We start from the raw sequence: 18,043 nt of genomic DNA, 5'->3' as shown, positions 1-18,043 counted from the left end.
TAGAGAAACCTAAACATTTATTTCTCATGTTGAATATTGAATTATATGATAGTTGAAATACTAGAAATTTGTATGAATTTTTTACATTTTGCAACGGTGGGCCTCTGTTTACTTTGAATAGTTGGTATAAATAATAAGTAAATAATACTTAAACAATTAAGTTTTACCCTGCCGTCAATCATATGATAGGGTCGATTGTCTCATGGGTGAGGTGGTTCAAAAGAAAACACTCAGCATAAATAATAAACTATCCGTTTACATTTATTAATTAGCACTTCCGGTAACTGGAAAATGAACAAAAAGGCTGCAGTAGAAATACAGTCACTGATAACTCCACCAATGCATCGAATCTGGCTTGCCACTAATCGTCACTCAACTGGCATTCACCATTACACACAATAGTAACACCATCTTTACCCACAGATTATAAGTAACTTGCTAGACAAGTCCAAACTTGTCGGATGTGGCAGAAAGCACTGATATGAAACCAAACACAATCAATGTAAAATATACACTTGACGAATGCCAGCTTATTCGTGAATTACCTAATACTCTGTATGAAATCAAATATACTTCTACTAATCAAAAGAAACATACAATTACTGATGTAGAAAAACCTGTTATGATCCCTGGTAGGCCAGTCTCGAAACCAAACAACAATGGTCTCTCTTCAACTTTCATGCCTCCGTTATCACACATCACACCACACCACAGCTCGGCCACTCTTCTACATGTAGTAAGACACTATCCCCGATCGAGCCCCGACTACAGCAGTACACGTCCCTGCCCGGAATGGGTTATCACAGATAGTCACTAAACAAAAACACCTCAGCTCTCCACGGCTGTCACACAACCATACTCTTCGAGCGTCGACCCCAGACTGCCCCGCGTCAAGCGTCCCTCTCAGGAGAACCGACGCTAATTAGTAATTAATGTGAATAGGGCCAATGAAAATCTAAACCCCATGTCACGTGACAACTTAAATCCGCTCCTTATACGTGAGAAGTAAGAGACCATGAATGGCGGAAAGAAAACAAGCTATTTCTAAAAGGAAGAAAGAGATCTAAAACGGCGGAATAGAATGCCATCTATGAGAAGTAAGGGTAACTAACAACAAGAAAAATGACATAGATAAGGAAGAAAAAAGAAAGAAAGAAACACAGATTGCCGAAACTAAAAGGCACAATTTTTTTTATTAAAAATGGTGAAGGTTTCCCCCTTCCCCCTACACTAAAGACAAAATACTTGAATATACACACTCCACTAAACTAAATGTATGGAATCTTAAACCTATACTGTTAAATATTATGTTATTTTTTTAGAACCACCACCTCCTATGGCTGCACGTTCACTGATTATGGTTGCAAAGTGTCTACAGAATCTAGCAAATCTCGTTGAGTTCGGGGGCAAGGAACCATACATGGAGGTTGTCAATCCTTTCATACTTAAGAACAAGGAACGCATGGTTGTGTTCTTGGACCAGCTGTCTGTAAGTAAATGCCTAGTTATTTCAGTTTCTAGTAGTACTAGCAGTCAATCATATCTGATCATCATGTTTATACACACGACAAGAATTCTATACCCCTTTAGTTCATGGAGGGCTCAGCTGGAGCAACACTAGCACTTGAGCAGTGTTGCCTAGTTGTAATGTTAAGTCTGTCACTGTTAGTTATGGAAAATTAAATATTACAGGCAAAATATTGTAGCCACAAAGATGAGATGTATGAACAAAGTCGCGTGAAAAGCATCATAAATATTCTTTCATTATCTTTGAGATATGTTATGGCCACATAATGTAGACAAGGTGCCAAAGGAAATGAAAGAATGGATTTTAATAGTTCACAAGGAATTGTTTTGCAGTAGTGTATTTTAAAATGTTACTCATTTTATTGGTTTTCTTCATACATATTCACTTGAATTACCTCCTAGTGGCTGACTCAATAAATCCCTGTGTTAAGCTTTAAAATTGCCTGGCTGACAGTGACCCATCTCTTGCAAATAATATCTGCTAACAAATTTTGCATGCACACTACTTCACTTTTACTTCAACTTGCAGTATGATTGAGGTAAGTAATGTAGGCATTTTTTTATGTTTTTCATGGTGTCTCAGGGTTATTTGGAACTATATCACTGGTTAGAATATAGTAAAAGAAAGGCTGCAGTATTCTGCTATGCTTGCCGAATGTTCGAGAAATCTTTTTCTTCCTAAGTTATATTATGTCAAATCTGGTTTCAGAAACTGGAAAAATAAAAAAAAAAGTAAGAGCCACTCAGCGTGCTTGGAAAACAGTGCAATGCGTAAGGAGAGGTGAAGTATTACAGCTATGATTTGGATTGCACATAAAGAGGAATATAAGATACTTGGAAGATAGTTTTTGACAGTTTTATGCATCTTAGAAGACAGAGTTCATCATTAAGACTAGATTGACACTGCAAACAAATGTTTCAGGCTACTCAAAACAAAATGTTTGTTGTTGTTTCAAACGTCTTCAGTGCACACTGCAGCAAACAAGTCATCATCAGACACAATGTGTGTGTGTGTGTGTGTGTGTGTGTGTGTGTGTGTGTGTGTGTGTGTGTGTGTGTGTGTGTGTGTGTGTGTGTGTGTGCGCGCGCGCGCGCGCGCGCGCGTGCGTTTTTTTTTTTCCCACAACTTTCTGCGGCAATCATTCTTCACTCTTTCGTTTTACATGTCCGCACTATTCCAATTATTTGTCGTGAATGAAATCAATAATTGAATTTTGAACATATATTTTTTGTCTTATAATTTCATTTACCATTTTTTTTCGCCAAAATATCCTGCAGATCTTATGTTCACACACAGAGCTTCTCAGCATCACACTTCATCTAAGAATTAGTTTATATTACTTTAGATAAAAAAAGTTCTCAATTTGTTTGAGTACGTATCTGACAACATTTATTTTCGTTTCTGTACATTAATATGACTGTACTTTATTAGTTATTTATTGAATAGTAGAGAAACCGAGGATAAAGATCCACATGGGATAAAGATCTATCCTAAATATTTTGGTCCCTGAATCCCCATGTGAGGTAATGACTGCTACCTTAGAAGCAGTGTTTATACAAAATTTGGTGTTTCTCCATCTAATGTACTGGAAATAATTAGGTATTTTCAATTTGTTACTATTCTGATATAATATTGGACTTGTATATTATTAATAATAGATCTCGAAATATTAATAACAACTACATTTCTTTGCTTGTGCTTTATTTCACTGTCAATACTGTATTGGCTATTGTACACATTGTCTTTATGTTTTCACATTACGAGATACATCCTGCGATAGAGCTGAATGATCCATTTGTTACCTTCTGCTCTCTCTCTTTGTGTTACAGAGGAGGGCCCGAGGGCTTCCACTGCAGCCTGAGGCTTATTAGTTGTCTTTGCTGGATTTATATCTTTATTCCTTAATATTTCAGAATTTGACAGAAAAGCCAGAATCAGAGGAAACCAGAATAAAAGGAGATCCTGCCCGTGACCTCGGAACCTTGCATCATATTTGTGTTTCTCATTTGAAGGAGTTACAGGCACTCAGTAAAACTCAGGTATTCTTTTACTATTATATATATTTCATTACTTTTACTAAGATATAGAGTAGGCCTTGGTACTGTTGTTAAATATAGTTCTCTTTATGCAGATTTCTTATTACATTATTTGTTACTGTGATTATTTGATCGAAGTCTCTGGTATGGGTCAAGTGGTAATACTTTTAAGTACAAATGCATTGAATGTGGATTCGATTCCTGTTACAAAAGTGGAGATTTATGTGTCTTCCGTATGAAATGGGTGGTTCTCTCATATTTTGTTTCTCCAATGTTGTGTTAAATGATAACAATGCACCATGCTGACCATGTGACCACTAATTATGAATGTTTGTGGCAGTGTTTCTCAAACTTTTCAATAACGCAACTCCTCAAATGTAAGAAAAATGAAATTATGATAATGATAATGATAGACTAGTTCAGACTGTTTAATTGCCTTGATAGAGATATGTTTGATTTGTTATTTTTTTTATGCTCGACCATGCCGAAATGTAGTAATTATACACCTGATAGCAGTCCTTTAATGCATGTCATTAAAGTACACCTATTCATTAAAGTTCAGGTTTTCGATTATTCTCGGATATGCAATCGAAAGACCAGGGAAACGTCCTGGAGGCTGGAAATCCAATACTGTCGCAGAAGGTTATGTTCTGTTACTATAATAATTAGCGTTAATTGTAAATAATATTCAAATAAATTCAATTTGTCATCTCGTTTTTCAATTCTAAATCAATTTCCAGGTTATATCAAAATTAGTTCATGTTATTCTCTACATTATATCAAGGTCAATGACATTATTGTTCCTCGGAAAAAATCAATACTTTCGCGTCTGCGCACATCTCACAATTCACGAGCTATGCACAAGGTCACTTCTGATCTTCAGTCGGATACAAATAAAATTAATACTTCTGAATAATTTCAAGTTAGAAATATGGTCGAGCATAAAAAGTCGTATGAAACTTGCCTATAATGGTAATTAAGACGCTCGTATGAAAATTATGAAACTCGCTTGTGCTCGTTTCATAAACAAACATACTCGCGTCTTAATTACTATCATTATAGGCTGTTGCATAATGTACTATTTTATGTGTCAGTGTATGCGATTTTCAACTTGTCAAAAGTTTTGATATGTTCAAATATACAGGATGAACCATAGGTAATGTCATTAATTTCAGAGGATTATTCTTTGAGATATTTCAAACAAAAAAGTTAAATACGATTTTGCTCGTTTTTGCTTCCTTTTCGAGATAAAAATTGTTTTATATGAAACATTTCATAGCGTGTTTTGGGAAAGCAATTGATTTAATTCTTAGTGTGCTCAGTCAATTTAAGAGAGCAGTGTATTATGATAATAAATAATTGAAAGAATTTAAATTTTGTCCTTTAAATGTGCAGAAATAACACTACTAGAGCCCAACATAATACCGAATAGTCCTTGATTTGATGTAGTTGTCTCATTCTGCATAGAAACTGGCCACGACTGTCTCTTCATTGAATAAACTTGTTAGATTCACCACACTGTGTAGTATGCAACAACACAATTACAATAATGAACAAGAAACACTTACTATTCTACACCATACTCCAGAAATTGGTTGGGACAGAAGAATTCCAGGTTTCTAGATACTACTGGGAAGCTTGCAAGCAAAAATGTTACTTCAATAGCTTCAGAACATTTGACCACTATGACCACTACAACTACCATTACTACCACCACTCCTGCTACTGCTTTCACTGCAGCAAAATTGTTACCCTGTGCGCATGATCAGAGGACGTGCGATCTGGTTCACAAGAGAAGGATTAGTTGATATAATAAAATTAGTTTTGTTTCGTTCTATGTCTGATATGTGCACTGCCTCCTTTCTGGGACTTATAAAGTATCTGTGTGACAAATTTTTTTCTAAGACTGTACAGTGCATAGTGGTCCAATCTGTAAATAATAACCATATTTATTTTTCATGCCATTATATTAAGTCTTCTTTTCCAGGCAACAATAAAGAAACTTGTGACAGTCACTGAAATGTTGAGTAAACACAAGCAGAAGTACTTGGAGATGATAAGATAGTTGCTTGTGCAAAACCAAGGACTTGGTCAATTCTCATTATGGACTGAAGTGATTTACTTCATTGAGATTTTGACCACAGTGATGCAACAAGTTCCATTGCCACAGATGCAGGCAAGTCAGTCATGTGCAGTAAATTTCCTTATTATGTAGGGCCAAAGAATGTGGAAACGTGAAGTGTAGAGGAAGAAGTGAAAGAAACTTGTGAAGATAAGCTTCAACTAGGTTATAACATGTTGGAACAGTTATGATCTGTGCATTGCATTTTTTCCCCTGCCAAAACTTAGTACATAACTCACGTATGCTCATATTTTATCATTATTTGACAAAAAAAGGATTACGACATGGGTAATCAAGTATGTAACGTGTTCATAACTACACAGGAGAATATTGAAATATTGCCTGAGCACTGTTAAAACAATTCCTATGTATTTTTAGTGCTTCTATATACATATAATGACTAGCTACCTTGAATATCGGTAAATATGTATATTTACCCACGTGAAGAAAAGTTTTTTTATTACCATGTTTTTGTAATTCATGTTTCATAGGGTGTGAATGAAGCGAATGATCTATATGGAATATGTTATAGATAATATTGTAAATATTTTGATGCATATTACCTCAATGCATTTTGTACAGCAAAGATTTACATTTTATTTCCTTCTTGGGAGAGTAGGACAATAGATTAGTTAATATTTATGTATATGGGTTGTATGGACTGTCTTCTACATGAGTTTCCAAGCCTTTGTATTTCCACTACCTATTGTGCTCTGTCTCAAGTGTTACTTATAGATTCTTTCGTAAGGAAAGAAACACCACTACCAGTACATGTTAATTAAAAAGATGGGATTTCTGTGAAATGCTGTCTGCAATACTAAATACGAACCTTAACCTAATATAAGAATCATTTCAAGTGCAATGTACGAGACATTACTATTGCATGGATTATACGGTAATTACGGGGTGTTCACTAGTTCTAGTCTAGTATTTGAGGCAGACATTGGTTCTTACTTTCCTGTCATATTGTTCCATGTTGGAGTTATTAGAAATGACACATGTAGAAGTATCCGATGCTGTGCTTCTAAGGTACACTACCCTCTTACTTACCAGTGTGAAACTGACGCGACTTTATGCAGCATTTCATAACTGTGGCTCTGCAAATTGTGAAAGACTCATGATACCTGGCTGTACTCCACTTTTGTTAAACATCCGAATTTCATGTGCAGTGATAACAGACACTTCCTTCAAATTTGAGAATCAGTATCCTTGCATGGACATTATTAGCTTTTAGAAATTAGTTAAAATCTTACTTACTTACTGGCTTTTAAGGAATCCGGAGGTTCATTGCCGCCCTCAAATAAGCCCGCCATTGGTCCCTATCCTGAGCAAGATTAATCCATTCTCTATCATCATATCCCACCTCCCTCAAATCCATTTTAATATTATCTTCCCACCTACGTCTCGGCCTCCCTAAAGGTCTTTTTCCCTCCTGCCTCCCAACTAACACTCTATATGGATTTCTGGATTCGCCCATACCTGCTACATGCCCTGCCCATCTCAAACGTCTGGATTTAATGTACCTAATTACGTCAGGTGAAGAATACAATGCGTGCAGTTCTGCGTTGTGTAACTTTCTCCATTGTCCTGTAACGTCATCCCTCTTAGCCCCAAATATTTTCCTAAGCACCTTATTCTCAAACACCCTTAACCTATGTTCCTCTCTCAAAGTGAGAGTCCAAGTTTCACAACCATAGAGAACAACCGGTAATATAACTGTTTTATAAATTCTAACTTTCACATTTTTTGACAGCAGACTGGATGATAAAAGCTTTTCAACTGAATAATAACGGGCATTTCCCATATTTACTCTGTGTTTAATTTAATTTAGTTAAAATCTAATAGGTTCAAATTTGAACTGTAAGGAGGATGGAGTAGTACTGGTCAACAGCTTAGTAGCAGCCTTTTCAACATGCAGATGCGCATTGTCATGGAAAATGAGAGTACTTTTCTATAGAGTTACAGTATGTCATTTTTTCCTACAGAGACATTATTATGACATGAGGCAAGAAAATGGCGGGTTACTGGCAGCCCACTCCCTGCATAGTCTGTTAGAGGTGTGGCATAGTAGATCCTCAGTCACTGGGTCGGCCTGGTTGGCGAGTTGGTATAGCGCTGGCCTTCTATGCCCAAGGTTGCGGGTTCGATCCCGGGCCAGGTCAATGGCATTTAAGTGTGTGTAAATGCGACAGGCTCATGTCAGTAGATTTACTGGTATGTAAAAGAACTCCTGCGGGACAAAATTCCGGCACATCCGGCGACGCTGATATAACCTCTGCAGTTGCGAGCGTCGTTAAATAAAACATAACATTTCCTCAGTCATCATATGGCAATCACTGTAGTCACAAGTCGTATTACAAAAATCTTGATTCTTCAAGTATACAAAGTTAGTACATAAAGTTTAGTGCTTATTTGTGTATTTAGGTAATGCCTACCAAGAAATTCTTATTGCGTGAACGTGTGTATATGTACAGTACATACATAAAAGTCGTGTGCGAAAATAAGACGTAAATTTCGAATAAAGTTTCGAATCAAACAGAAAACGTAGTGTTCTTACAGGAGAAAAATTAGATGAGATTGGTGAAAGATTAGAACGTACTCCTTAAAAATCGTTAAAGCATTGAGCATAAGAAACTGGAATCTCTAGGTCCTGTACAAGAAATGCAACAAAATTATTGAAACTGAAGTCATATAAAATTCCAAGAATGCAAGCATATAGGAAAAATCCTCATTCCATAGATGAACTAAAAGACTATATACGAGAAGAAATCGAGGCTATCATTGATGTGGAACTTCAGTGTTGTTCATTCGCTTATCAGAAGATGTCAGTTGTGTATGGTGGCAAATGGGGGTCATTTTCACCAACGACTGTGAGTATGGTAAGTCCAAATTATTGAACGTTTATTCTTATAGTCGCGACGCTGTTATTTCCGGCGTGACTCCGCCTCTTTCCTTACGTCTTAGGATGTGAAGGCTCTATAAAATCTAGGTAGGTAGTATCGCTCGCCATTTTTGTTCTTTCGTTCCCGAGCTACCATACGAGGAATCTATTTGCCACACAGTTAAACATTATCATGTCGTAGCTCCTATGATAATAAATCAAATGCACTGTAATTCAGCAAATAATTGAGCAGCAAATAACGTCTTCATGTGCTTTCTGCGAATGCCAACGAAAGAGCCAAAATGGCGGGCGATTATATTAAGCATTTATCGAGCCTTAAGAAATGAATAACATCTTCATAAGCGAATCACAAAATGCACACATTTAAATGTAGCCGACCTGCAATGCGATTGGCTGCCGGAAATTAGAGCGACGGGACTATAGTACTGTTATGTATTGTAGAAGTGCTGGAGAAATGGTTATGCGGTCACCGAAAACCACGCTAGCAGTGGGCCATAAGTCACCTGCTGTTTTCTCAATCTCTCTGTACTAACCTATGACATTAATACCGGCAGGTACCCAATCTGTTATGACAACATATGAAGACCATTTTTTTCATCACTCTAAAAGCTTCTTGTTGTAATTATTTAGGTTGTGAAAGAGTTCCAGCACTCGATGCCTCTGCATGAGCCATTTTGAACATCACTTACTCATGATGCATAATGATATGACAGGAAACAAAGCCTCCAATACGAGACTTAAACTGGTAAAAGACTTGTAATTGCTGTATCATCCATACAAGACAGATGCCATTTTGTGCATTTATTTTTAAATGACAATGTAGTTTGAATATTGAAGCATGTTGCTACTACGGTAGGAGCTTCCTGCTGGAATTGTTCGCATTTTGAAGAGTCCCAGCACTCGATGCCTCTGCATGAACATCACTTACTCTGTGACACATAATGATATGACAGGAAACAATAGACTTAAGCTGGTAAAAGACTTGTAATTACTGTATCATCATCCATGCAGCAGTGATACCATTTTGTGCATTTATTTTTAAATGACAACGTAGTTTGAATATTGAAGTATGTTGCTATTACAAAACTTTCTCATTTGCAAAGTTCAATTCTATAAAATATTTCTATCCTTCCTTAAAAATACTGTAGGGAAGGATTCCAGGGCATTCTAAGTAGTCAGTCTGTTCTTCCCCTGTAATAACTTCTGAAACTCTGTAGGAAGATCTTATCTTTGGAGTCAGACATACACCACACTGTTTCCCATATTCAACAAAGGGTAATGTAGACGCCTAAGTTTTGTATGATGAAAGGTGTTTGAAAAATGAAACTTTTATTACAGTCGTTTTTGTGTAAAATAAAAAAAATATGACCGGATGCAACATTGTTGTTTTTGAATAGAAACAAATGTGTGGACCAAAGCACAACTGAACTACTTCATACACTGTCAAATCCATTTCATAGGTGTTGCTCTGGAAGTAATGCCTTCTGTTTCTTCTTTTGCAAGTCATGATTCAGAATTTGACGGTACTGTGTGAATATCTGAACCTTCCCTCCCATACCCTGCAAATTTCACTCTTTTTTTTTTAACAGATGGCAGATCTGAATCAAAATGGAAGATACATCAATGTCTGTTTGAAGAAATGTTATAGGGAACAGACGTGGATATCAGCACTGTGAGAAACTGAGTTAGGTGTGTTAATAATATTTGAGGAGAAAAATTCGCTCTGGCGCTGGGGATCGAACCCGGGTCCTTGGTTCTACGTACCAAGCGCTCTGACCACTAAGCTACGCCGAATTCAATCCACAGCACCAGATCGAATCTTCCTCCTTCAGTGTTTCCCTTTGTGGCCTGACTCCAAGTTAGGCATATTATGTTGATGTATATGTCTAGTGTCAACTGCCATTATACTAGGAGCACTTATTTGGCCGGGATTCCGCTGTTATGATGCACTGCTAGCGAATTTTTCTACTCAAATATTAATTGTCAACATTACAGAGATTAGTCTGTAGGACAAATTAATAAATCCATAATATTCTCATAGCTAGCAGTGCATCATAACTGCGGAATCCCAGCCAAATAAGTCACTCAACTGAGTGCGCTCCTAGTATAATGGCAGTTGACACTAGACATATACGTCAACATAATATGCCTAACTTGGAGTCAGGCCACAAAGGGAAACACTGAAGGAGGAAGATTCGATCCGGTGCTGTGGATTGAATTTGGCTTAGCTCAGTGGTCAGAGCGCTTGGTACATAGAACCAAGGACCCGGGTTGGATCCCTGGTGCTGGAATGAATTTTTCTCCTCAAATATTAATTGTCAACATTACAGAGATTAGTCTGTAGGACAAATTAATAAATCCATAATAGGTGTGTTAATGATGCAGGAAACGGTTTAAAAGGTATGCTGAGATCAGGTTGTCTTTATACCCAGTGAATTGAAAGGGAAGGTATTGGACGTACTGGCACAAAACTATGTTGTAAGTACAGCTCACTAAATGATGAGGCACTGAAGAAGTTGAACTGTTGGACTGCGTGAATTTGACCATAAGAGACATTTTATCTTTTAGCTACTGTGACTTCACAAAAAAAAAAAAATCTTGATATAGCCATTGCAACTTCATTCCATATAAGAATACTCCACATGTCAACAAATATAATGCAAAATCCTTGTGCACCCTGTTTGCGCCAGAAAATGAGGCAGTTACAGTTATGTCAGTAACAGATAAATTTTAAAATGACAACCTAGCATAAAGCATCGAATGCATGCAGAATTTTTACAAGAATTTACAGATCCAGAAACAAAATTTGGGCCACCTGAATTTTCCAAGGTCCAGTTCCAGTTTGCAGTATTATGGAGCATGCGCAATATGTTATAATAACTGGAACTTGGAAAATTCAGGTGGCCCAAATTTTGTTTCTGGATCTATTGTGATGCTCCCATAGCAGATAATGGACTATTTCCAAAGAGTTTTCTGTTATGATGTTCGAGCCCAGAATTACTGGCAACTGGCTGAGCCATTATAGCGTACACTGTTAGATATCATGTCGCAGGACATTAGCAACACAATTTAATACAGCACCAATACCATATACTGTACAATACAAGAAGCAAACAAAAACTGATTCAGTGACCACTATTCCCATCTCCGTTTTTGGGTTAGGGTTTTGAGTGATGACACAGCCATAGATAAATTACACAATCTCCTTGTTATGTTATCATGTCTCATTCCCAACGGTCCATGCTCAATCCTGTCTGCAACTCACATTCTTTCTTGACAGCCTTTATTAGTTTTTCAAGCCACCAGTGTAGCTCGGTTGGCAGAGGCATTTGCAGAGCTGCTTTTGGGCTTGGGTTCAATTCCCTCTTGGGCTGATTTCGTTGTTGGGTTTTTCCCCCAAGGTTTCCCCCAACCGTAAGGTGAATGTCAGGTAATCTATAATGAATTCTCGGCTTCATCTCTCTATCACCAATTCCATCAATACTAAGTAACCTAGTAGTTGATACAGAGTTGTTAAATAACCAACTAAAAAAAATAGTTCTCAACTGCTTCATGTATCATATTTCCTTCTCATGTTTAGAAAAACAGCAAAATTTCCATTAAGACTTCGAAAATATATAACATTGTGCTTTCAGCTAGGGAACTAATTAAAGGTACGGTCGCAAGTCGCTACTTTTGCTACGCAACTTTTGTACTGCAGCTGCAAAAGTTGCCTGTCGTGTTCACACGTAAGCCAAAAGTAGCACGCTGCACGCTACTTTTCGTGCTCCGCAACCCGAGTGCAGCAAAAGTTGCAACTGGAGGTTGCGAGTCTGTTCACAAACAAGGCGCTACTTTTGCAGCTGCAGTCATGCTGCGGGTTTCCATTTTCGTGTTGACTTCTCAATATATATTCTGTGGTTATGTTCACATTAATAAACTCACGCGAAAGCTTACTTAACTATTATTTGCTTTTTTGTCCTAACTAGTATTCAGAAATTGGCATTATTTTTACTATAAAGCTTTTAAAAATGCCTATATCTTAAATGATAACCAACAGAATATTCACGTAATCAATGCTGGCAACCCTCCTGTTTGAAACTACGCTACAGAAAACTAAAAAAGTGAATTATATCGTCAGCAAATATGCTCAGACTGTGTTGTGCATTTAATAACTGTTACAAATAATTTATTTTCATCACATCTAACATTAAAATACATTCAAACAATAACAGTATCCCTGGCACATTTGGGTGGCAACACTGGTCGCAACCACAGCAAAAGTTTCAACAAAACCGATATCAAAAATGCTGCAGCTGCAACCCTGAGAACCCTGTTCACACGTCGCTACTTTTAAACTGCACGCAGCATGGAAAAGTAGCGGGCAGCAGGTTTGGCAGCCGCTACTTTTCAGGTTGCACCTTTGTTCACACGTCGCAGTACGAGAGTTGCGCAGTTTTTTGTACTGCAGCGCTGCAAAAGTAGCGACGTGTGACCGTACCTTTACATTGCATTCTAGGTGCCATAAAGAGGTTTTTTTGTCGTGCAGCCAATAGGAATGACCTTGGACACGTGCATTTGTTGACATTCGGAGTCGTCTTGTATGGAATGAGGATGTCTTTGAGGACGGTATTTCTTCAAATGGATGCTATCATCAAGGCTAGAAAGAGTCCCACTCAGGTCGATGGTAACTTCTATAGGTCGATAGTATAGGGACTTGTAAACCTCTGGAGGAAGTATATAGATGGCTCTTTGGAATAAGAACTTGTAAACCTCTGGAGGAAGTATATAGATGGCTCTTTGGAATAAGAACTTGTAAACCTCTGGAGGAAGTATATAGATGGCTCTTTGGAATAAGAACTTGTAAACCTCTGGAGGAAGTATATAGATGGCTCTTTGGAATAAGAACTTGTAAACCTCTGGAGGAAGTATATAGATGGCTCTTTGGAATAAGAACTTGTAAACCTCTGGAGGAAGTATATAGATGGCTCTTTGGAATAAGAACTTGTAAACCTCTGGAGGAAGTATATAGATGGCTCTTTGGAATAAGAACTTGTAAACCTTTGGAGGAAGTATATAGATGGCTCTTTGGAATAAGAACTTGTAAACCTCTGGAGGAAGTATATAGATGGATCTTTGGAATAAGAACTTGTAAACCTCTGGAAGAAGTATATAGATGGCTCTTTGGAATAAGAACTTGTAAACCTCTGGAGGAAGTATATAGATGGCTCTTTGGAATAAGAACTTGTAAACCTCTGGAGGAAGTATATAGATGGCTCTTTGGAATAAGAACTTGTAAACCTCTGGAAGAAGTATATAGATGGCTCTTTGGAATAAGAACTTGTAAACCTCTGGAGGAAGTATATAGATGGCTCTTTGGAATAAGAACTTGTAAACCTCTGGAAGAAGTATATAGATGGCTCTTTGGAATAAGAACTTGTAAACCTCTGGAGGAAGTATATAGATGGCTCTTTGGAATAAGAACTTGTAAACCTTTGGAGGAAGTATATAGATGGCTCTTTGGAATAAGAACTTGTAAACCTTTGGAGGAAGTATATAGATGGCTCTTTGGAATAAGAACTTGTAAACCTCTGGAGGAAGTATATAGATGGCTCTTTGGAATAAGAACTTGTAAACCTCTGGAGGAAGTATATAGATGGCTCTTTGGAATAAGAACTTGTAAACCTTTGGAGGAAGTATATAGATGGCTCTTTGGAATAAGAACTTGTAAACCTCTGGAGGAAGTATATAGATGGCTCTTTGGAATAAGAACTTGTAAACCTCTGGAGGAAGTATATAGATGGCTCTTTGGAATAAGAACTTGTAAACCTCTGGAGGAAGTATATAGATGGCTCTTTGGAATAAGAACTTGTAAACCTTTGGAGGAAGTATATAGATGGCTCTTTGGAATAAGAACTTGTAAACCTTTGGAGGAAGTATATAGATGGCTCTTTGGAATAAGAACTTGTAAACCTCTGGAGGAAGTATATAGATGGCTCTTTGGAATAAGAACTTGTAAACCTTTGGAGGAAGTATATAGATGGCTCTTTGGAATAAGAACTTGTAAACCTCTGGAGGAAGTATATAGATGGCTCTTTGGAATAAGAACTTGTAAACCTCTGGAGGAAGTATATAGATGGCTCTTTGGAATAAGAACTTGTAAACCTCTGGAGGAAGTATATAGATGGCTCTTTGGAATAAGAACTTGTAAACCTCTGGAGGAAGTATATAGATGGCTCTTTGGAATAAGAACTTGTAAACCTCTGGAGGAAGTATATAGATGGCTCTTTGGAATAAGAACTTGTAAACCTCTGGAGGAAGTATATAGATGGCTCTTTGGAATAAGAACTTGTAAACCTTTGGAGGAAGTATATAGATGGCTCTTTGGAATAAGAACTTGTAAACCTCTGGAGGAAGTATATAGATGGATCTTTGGAATAAGAACTTGTAAACCTCTGGAAGAAGTATATAGATGGCTCTTTGGAATAAGAACTTGTAAACCTCTGGAGGAAGTATATAGATGGCTCTTTGGAATAAGAACTTGTAAACCTCTGGAGGAAGTATATAGATGGCTCTTTGGAATAAGAACTTGTAAACCTCTGGAAGAAGTATATAGATGGCTCTTTGGAATAAGAACTTGTAAACCTCTGGAGGAAGTATATAGATGGCTCTTTGGAATAAGAACTTGTAAACCTCTGGAAGAAGTATATAGATGGCTCTTTGGAATAAGAACTTGTAAACCTCTGGAGGAAGTATATAGATGGCTCTTTGGAATAAGAACTTGTAAACCTTTGGAGGAAGTATATAGATGGCTCTTTGGAATAAGAACTTGTAAACCTTTGGAGGAAGTATATAGATGGCTCTTTGGAATAAGAACTTGTAAACCTCTGGAGGAAGTATATAGATGGCTCTTTGGAATAAGAACTTGTAAACCTCTGGAGGAAGTATATAGATGGCTCTTTGGAATAAGAACTTGTAAACCTTTGGAGGAAGTATATAGATGGCTCTTTGGAATAAGAACTTGTAAACCTCTGGAGGAAGTATATAGATGGCTCTTTGGAATAAGAACTTGTAAACCTCTGGAGGAAGTATATAGATGGCTCTTTGGAATAAGAACTTGTAAACCTCTGGAGGAAGTATATAGATGGCTCTTTGGAATAAGAACTTGTAAACCTTTGGAGGAAGTATATAGATGGCTCTTTGGAATAAGAACTTGTAAACCTTTGGAGGAAGTATATAGATGGCTCTTTGGAATAAGAACTTGTAAACCTCTGGAGGAAGTATATAGATGGCTCTTTGGAATAAGAACTTGTAAACCTTTGGAGGAAGTATATAGATGGCTCTTTGGAATAAGAACTTGTAAACCTTTGGAGGAAGTATATAGATGGCTCTTTGGAATAAGAACTTGTAAACCTCTGGAGGAAGTATATAGATGGCTCTTTGGAATAAGAACTTGTAAACCTCTGGAGGAAGTATATAGATGGCTCTTTGGAATAAGAACTTGTAAACCTCTGGAGGAAGTATATAGATGGCTCTTTGGAATAAGAACTTGTAAACCTCTGGAGGAAGTATATAGATGGCTCTTTGGAATAAGAACTTGTAAACCTCTGGAGGAAGTATATAGATGGCTCTTTGGAATAAGAACTTGTAAACCTCTGGAGGAAGTATATAGATGGCTCTTTGGAATAAGAACAGTAAGTGAATAAAGACTTGGATTCTTGAAATATGTAAATATAATAACCGAGATCCAATAGGATTTGACTTATATGAGGGAGGAGAAGGGGAGAGACAGAGATAGGCATTACATCCTGAACGAACCTCATAGTACTATTCTTGTACAGTGCTAATTAAAAGTCAGCTTCATTATAAATACTATTATCCCATCCTGTGAAAAAAATCTTTCAGCCTAAGTGATGGTATGAATGACAGATGACATTGTAACATTGTTCATTAAAACAAACTATTTACTTGTCATGTTCATGTACATTTTTATTCATCATATTTAATACACAAGATTGCCCTCCCCCCGCCCCTTCCTCCTTTTTGACTACTTTATAATGAATGAATTTTTTATTGCGTTTTGATCATGAATTGGTGATACAGCTTACTAAAAAATACAACTCTGCAGTTAAGAAAAGAATTGAAAATTATATTTGTAACTTCAGTTCAGATAGAAAAAACAGTTTAGACTTGGGTCCAAAATCAAGTATCAATCAATCTTCTTAATATATCCAGCTGTTTGCTGACAACATAAAGTCCACTATAGTCACTGTAGTCTATTCAGTTGTTGTTTTTCACGAGAAATGAGGGGTATTTTGATCGGTGTTCATTATAGATGCCTGTTGCTAGTAGCCAGAGTTGGGGTATAGTCAATATATACTGCAGGGCTGTGTCTTCTGCAACTGGTACCCTCTCGTGGGTACTCACCTTGTGGTGAGGGGGCTTAAACTTGTTGTTTAAGCTAACAAGTAACAAAGCGGTACCCACATAAGCTGCATTAACACCAACACAGTCCCACTATATTTTTCACTGCTTATGATTCATGGAGTCCCTCAGTGTAAAATTCTCCAGAGGTAAAATAGTCCCTCAATCAGGGACTGCACTGAGAGATGCCAAGAATCGTACCAAAGTACTTATTTGGAACACCAAAAGTCACACCATCCAGTCAATCAGAGCCAAGTTTAATATTGAAAAGAACCATATAATGAGACAAAGAGGCAAATATAATACCAAAAGGATTGAAGTATGGTGTCAGTCCAATGCAGAAGCAAAATCCATTCTCTGTAATATAAAAAAATGAGGCTAAAAAGAATAAATTCCATGTCTCATTGGGTAGTACATTTAAAAACAAGTATGGTAATTGAAAAATTGTGACAATGTCGTATAGTTCCTGGGGTAGCTCAATCGGAAGAGCGTTCGCGCGCTAAGCAAAGGGTCCTGGGATCGATACCCAGCCCCGGAACAATTTTTCCTTGAAATTATTCAAACCTGCTTTACAGGGAGCTACTACCTGAAAGCCAGATTTGTATAAGTATGGTAATTGCTATACCGTATAACGGGGTGACTTGATATGCTGGGGGGGTGACTAGATACACTGGGGGGACTTTATACGTTTTGTAGGTTGATGTTGTGGTTCCGAAACATCAACTTATAAAACGTATCAAGTTCCCCCAGTGTATCTAGTCACCCCGTTTTACGGTACTAGAAGAATTATATGAAGGCATATGGAACTGGTGAAAAGAGGCAGAGTGCCCATGAAGTACGAAAGTATGTATTCATTTATTTACACTGCAAGTGTGCAAACACCTGGTGGCAATGGTAACTTAATTACACACAATAATTACAATTATTAATAATAATAATAATAGTTAAAATAACCTAATTAATAAGTGAACCTAATTTTCCATTACAACATACGAGTATATGACACACTTCACTGATACTATATATATATATATATATAACACATTTCATTG

The 18,043-nt window shown here is 37.2% G+C and overlaps 1 protein-coding gene across 1 annotated transcript in view; it reads left to right on the top strand.

Moving 5' to 3' along the window:
* The window catches only part of vap (RAS p21 protein activator vap), a 55,859-nt gene extending 45,898 nt beyond the window's left edge, over positions 1-9,961 (top strand). Inside the window, exons 15-17 of the mRNA XM_069836845.1 lie at positions 1,323-1,489; positions 3,442-3,567; positions 5,552-9,961. Coding sequence (XP_069692946.1) covers positions 1,323-1,489; positions 3,442-3,567; positions 5,552-5,629 — 371 coding nt within the window. The 3' untranslated portion in view covers positions 5,630-9,961. The remainder of the gene's footprint in view (positions 1-1,322; positions 1,490-3,441; positions 3,568-5,551) is intronic.
* Positions 9,962-18,043: the final 8,082 nt, after the last annotated feature.

The sequence above is a fragment of the Periplaneta americana genome, chromosome 1 (genome assembly GCF_040183065.1).
Source record: "Periplaneta americana isolate PAMFEO1 chromosome 1, P.americana_PAMFEO1_priV1, whole genome shotgun sequence".
NCBI lineage: Eukaryota > Metazoa > Arthropoda > Insecta > Blattodea > Blattidae > Periplaneta > Periplaneta americana.
Note: the sequence above shows the minus strand (reverse complement) of the source record. Positions and strands in the feature narration are given on the sequence as shown.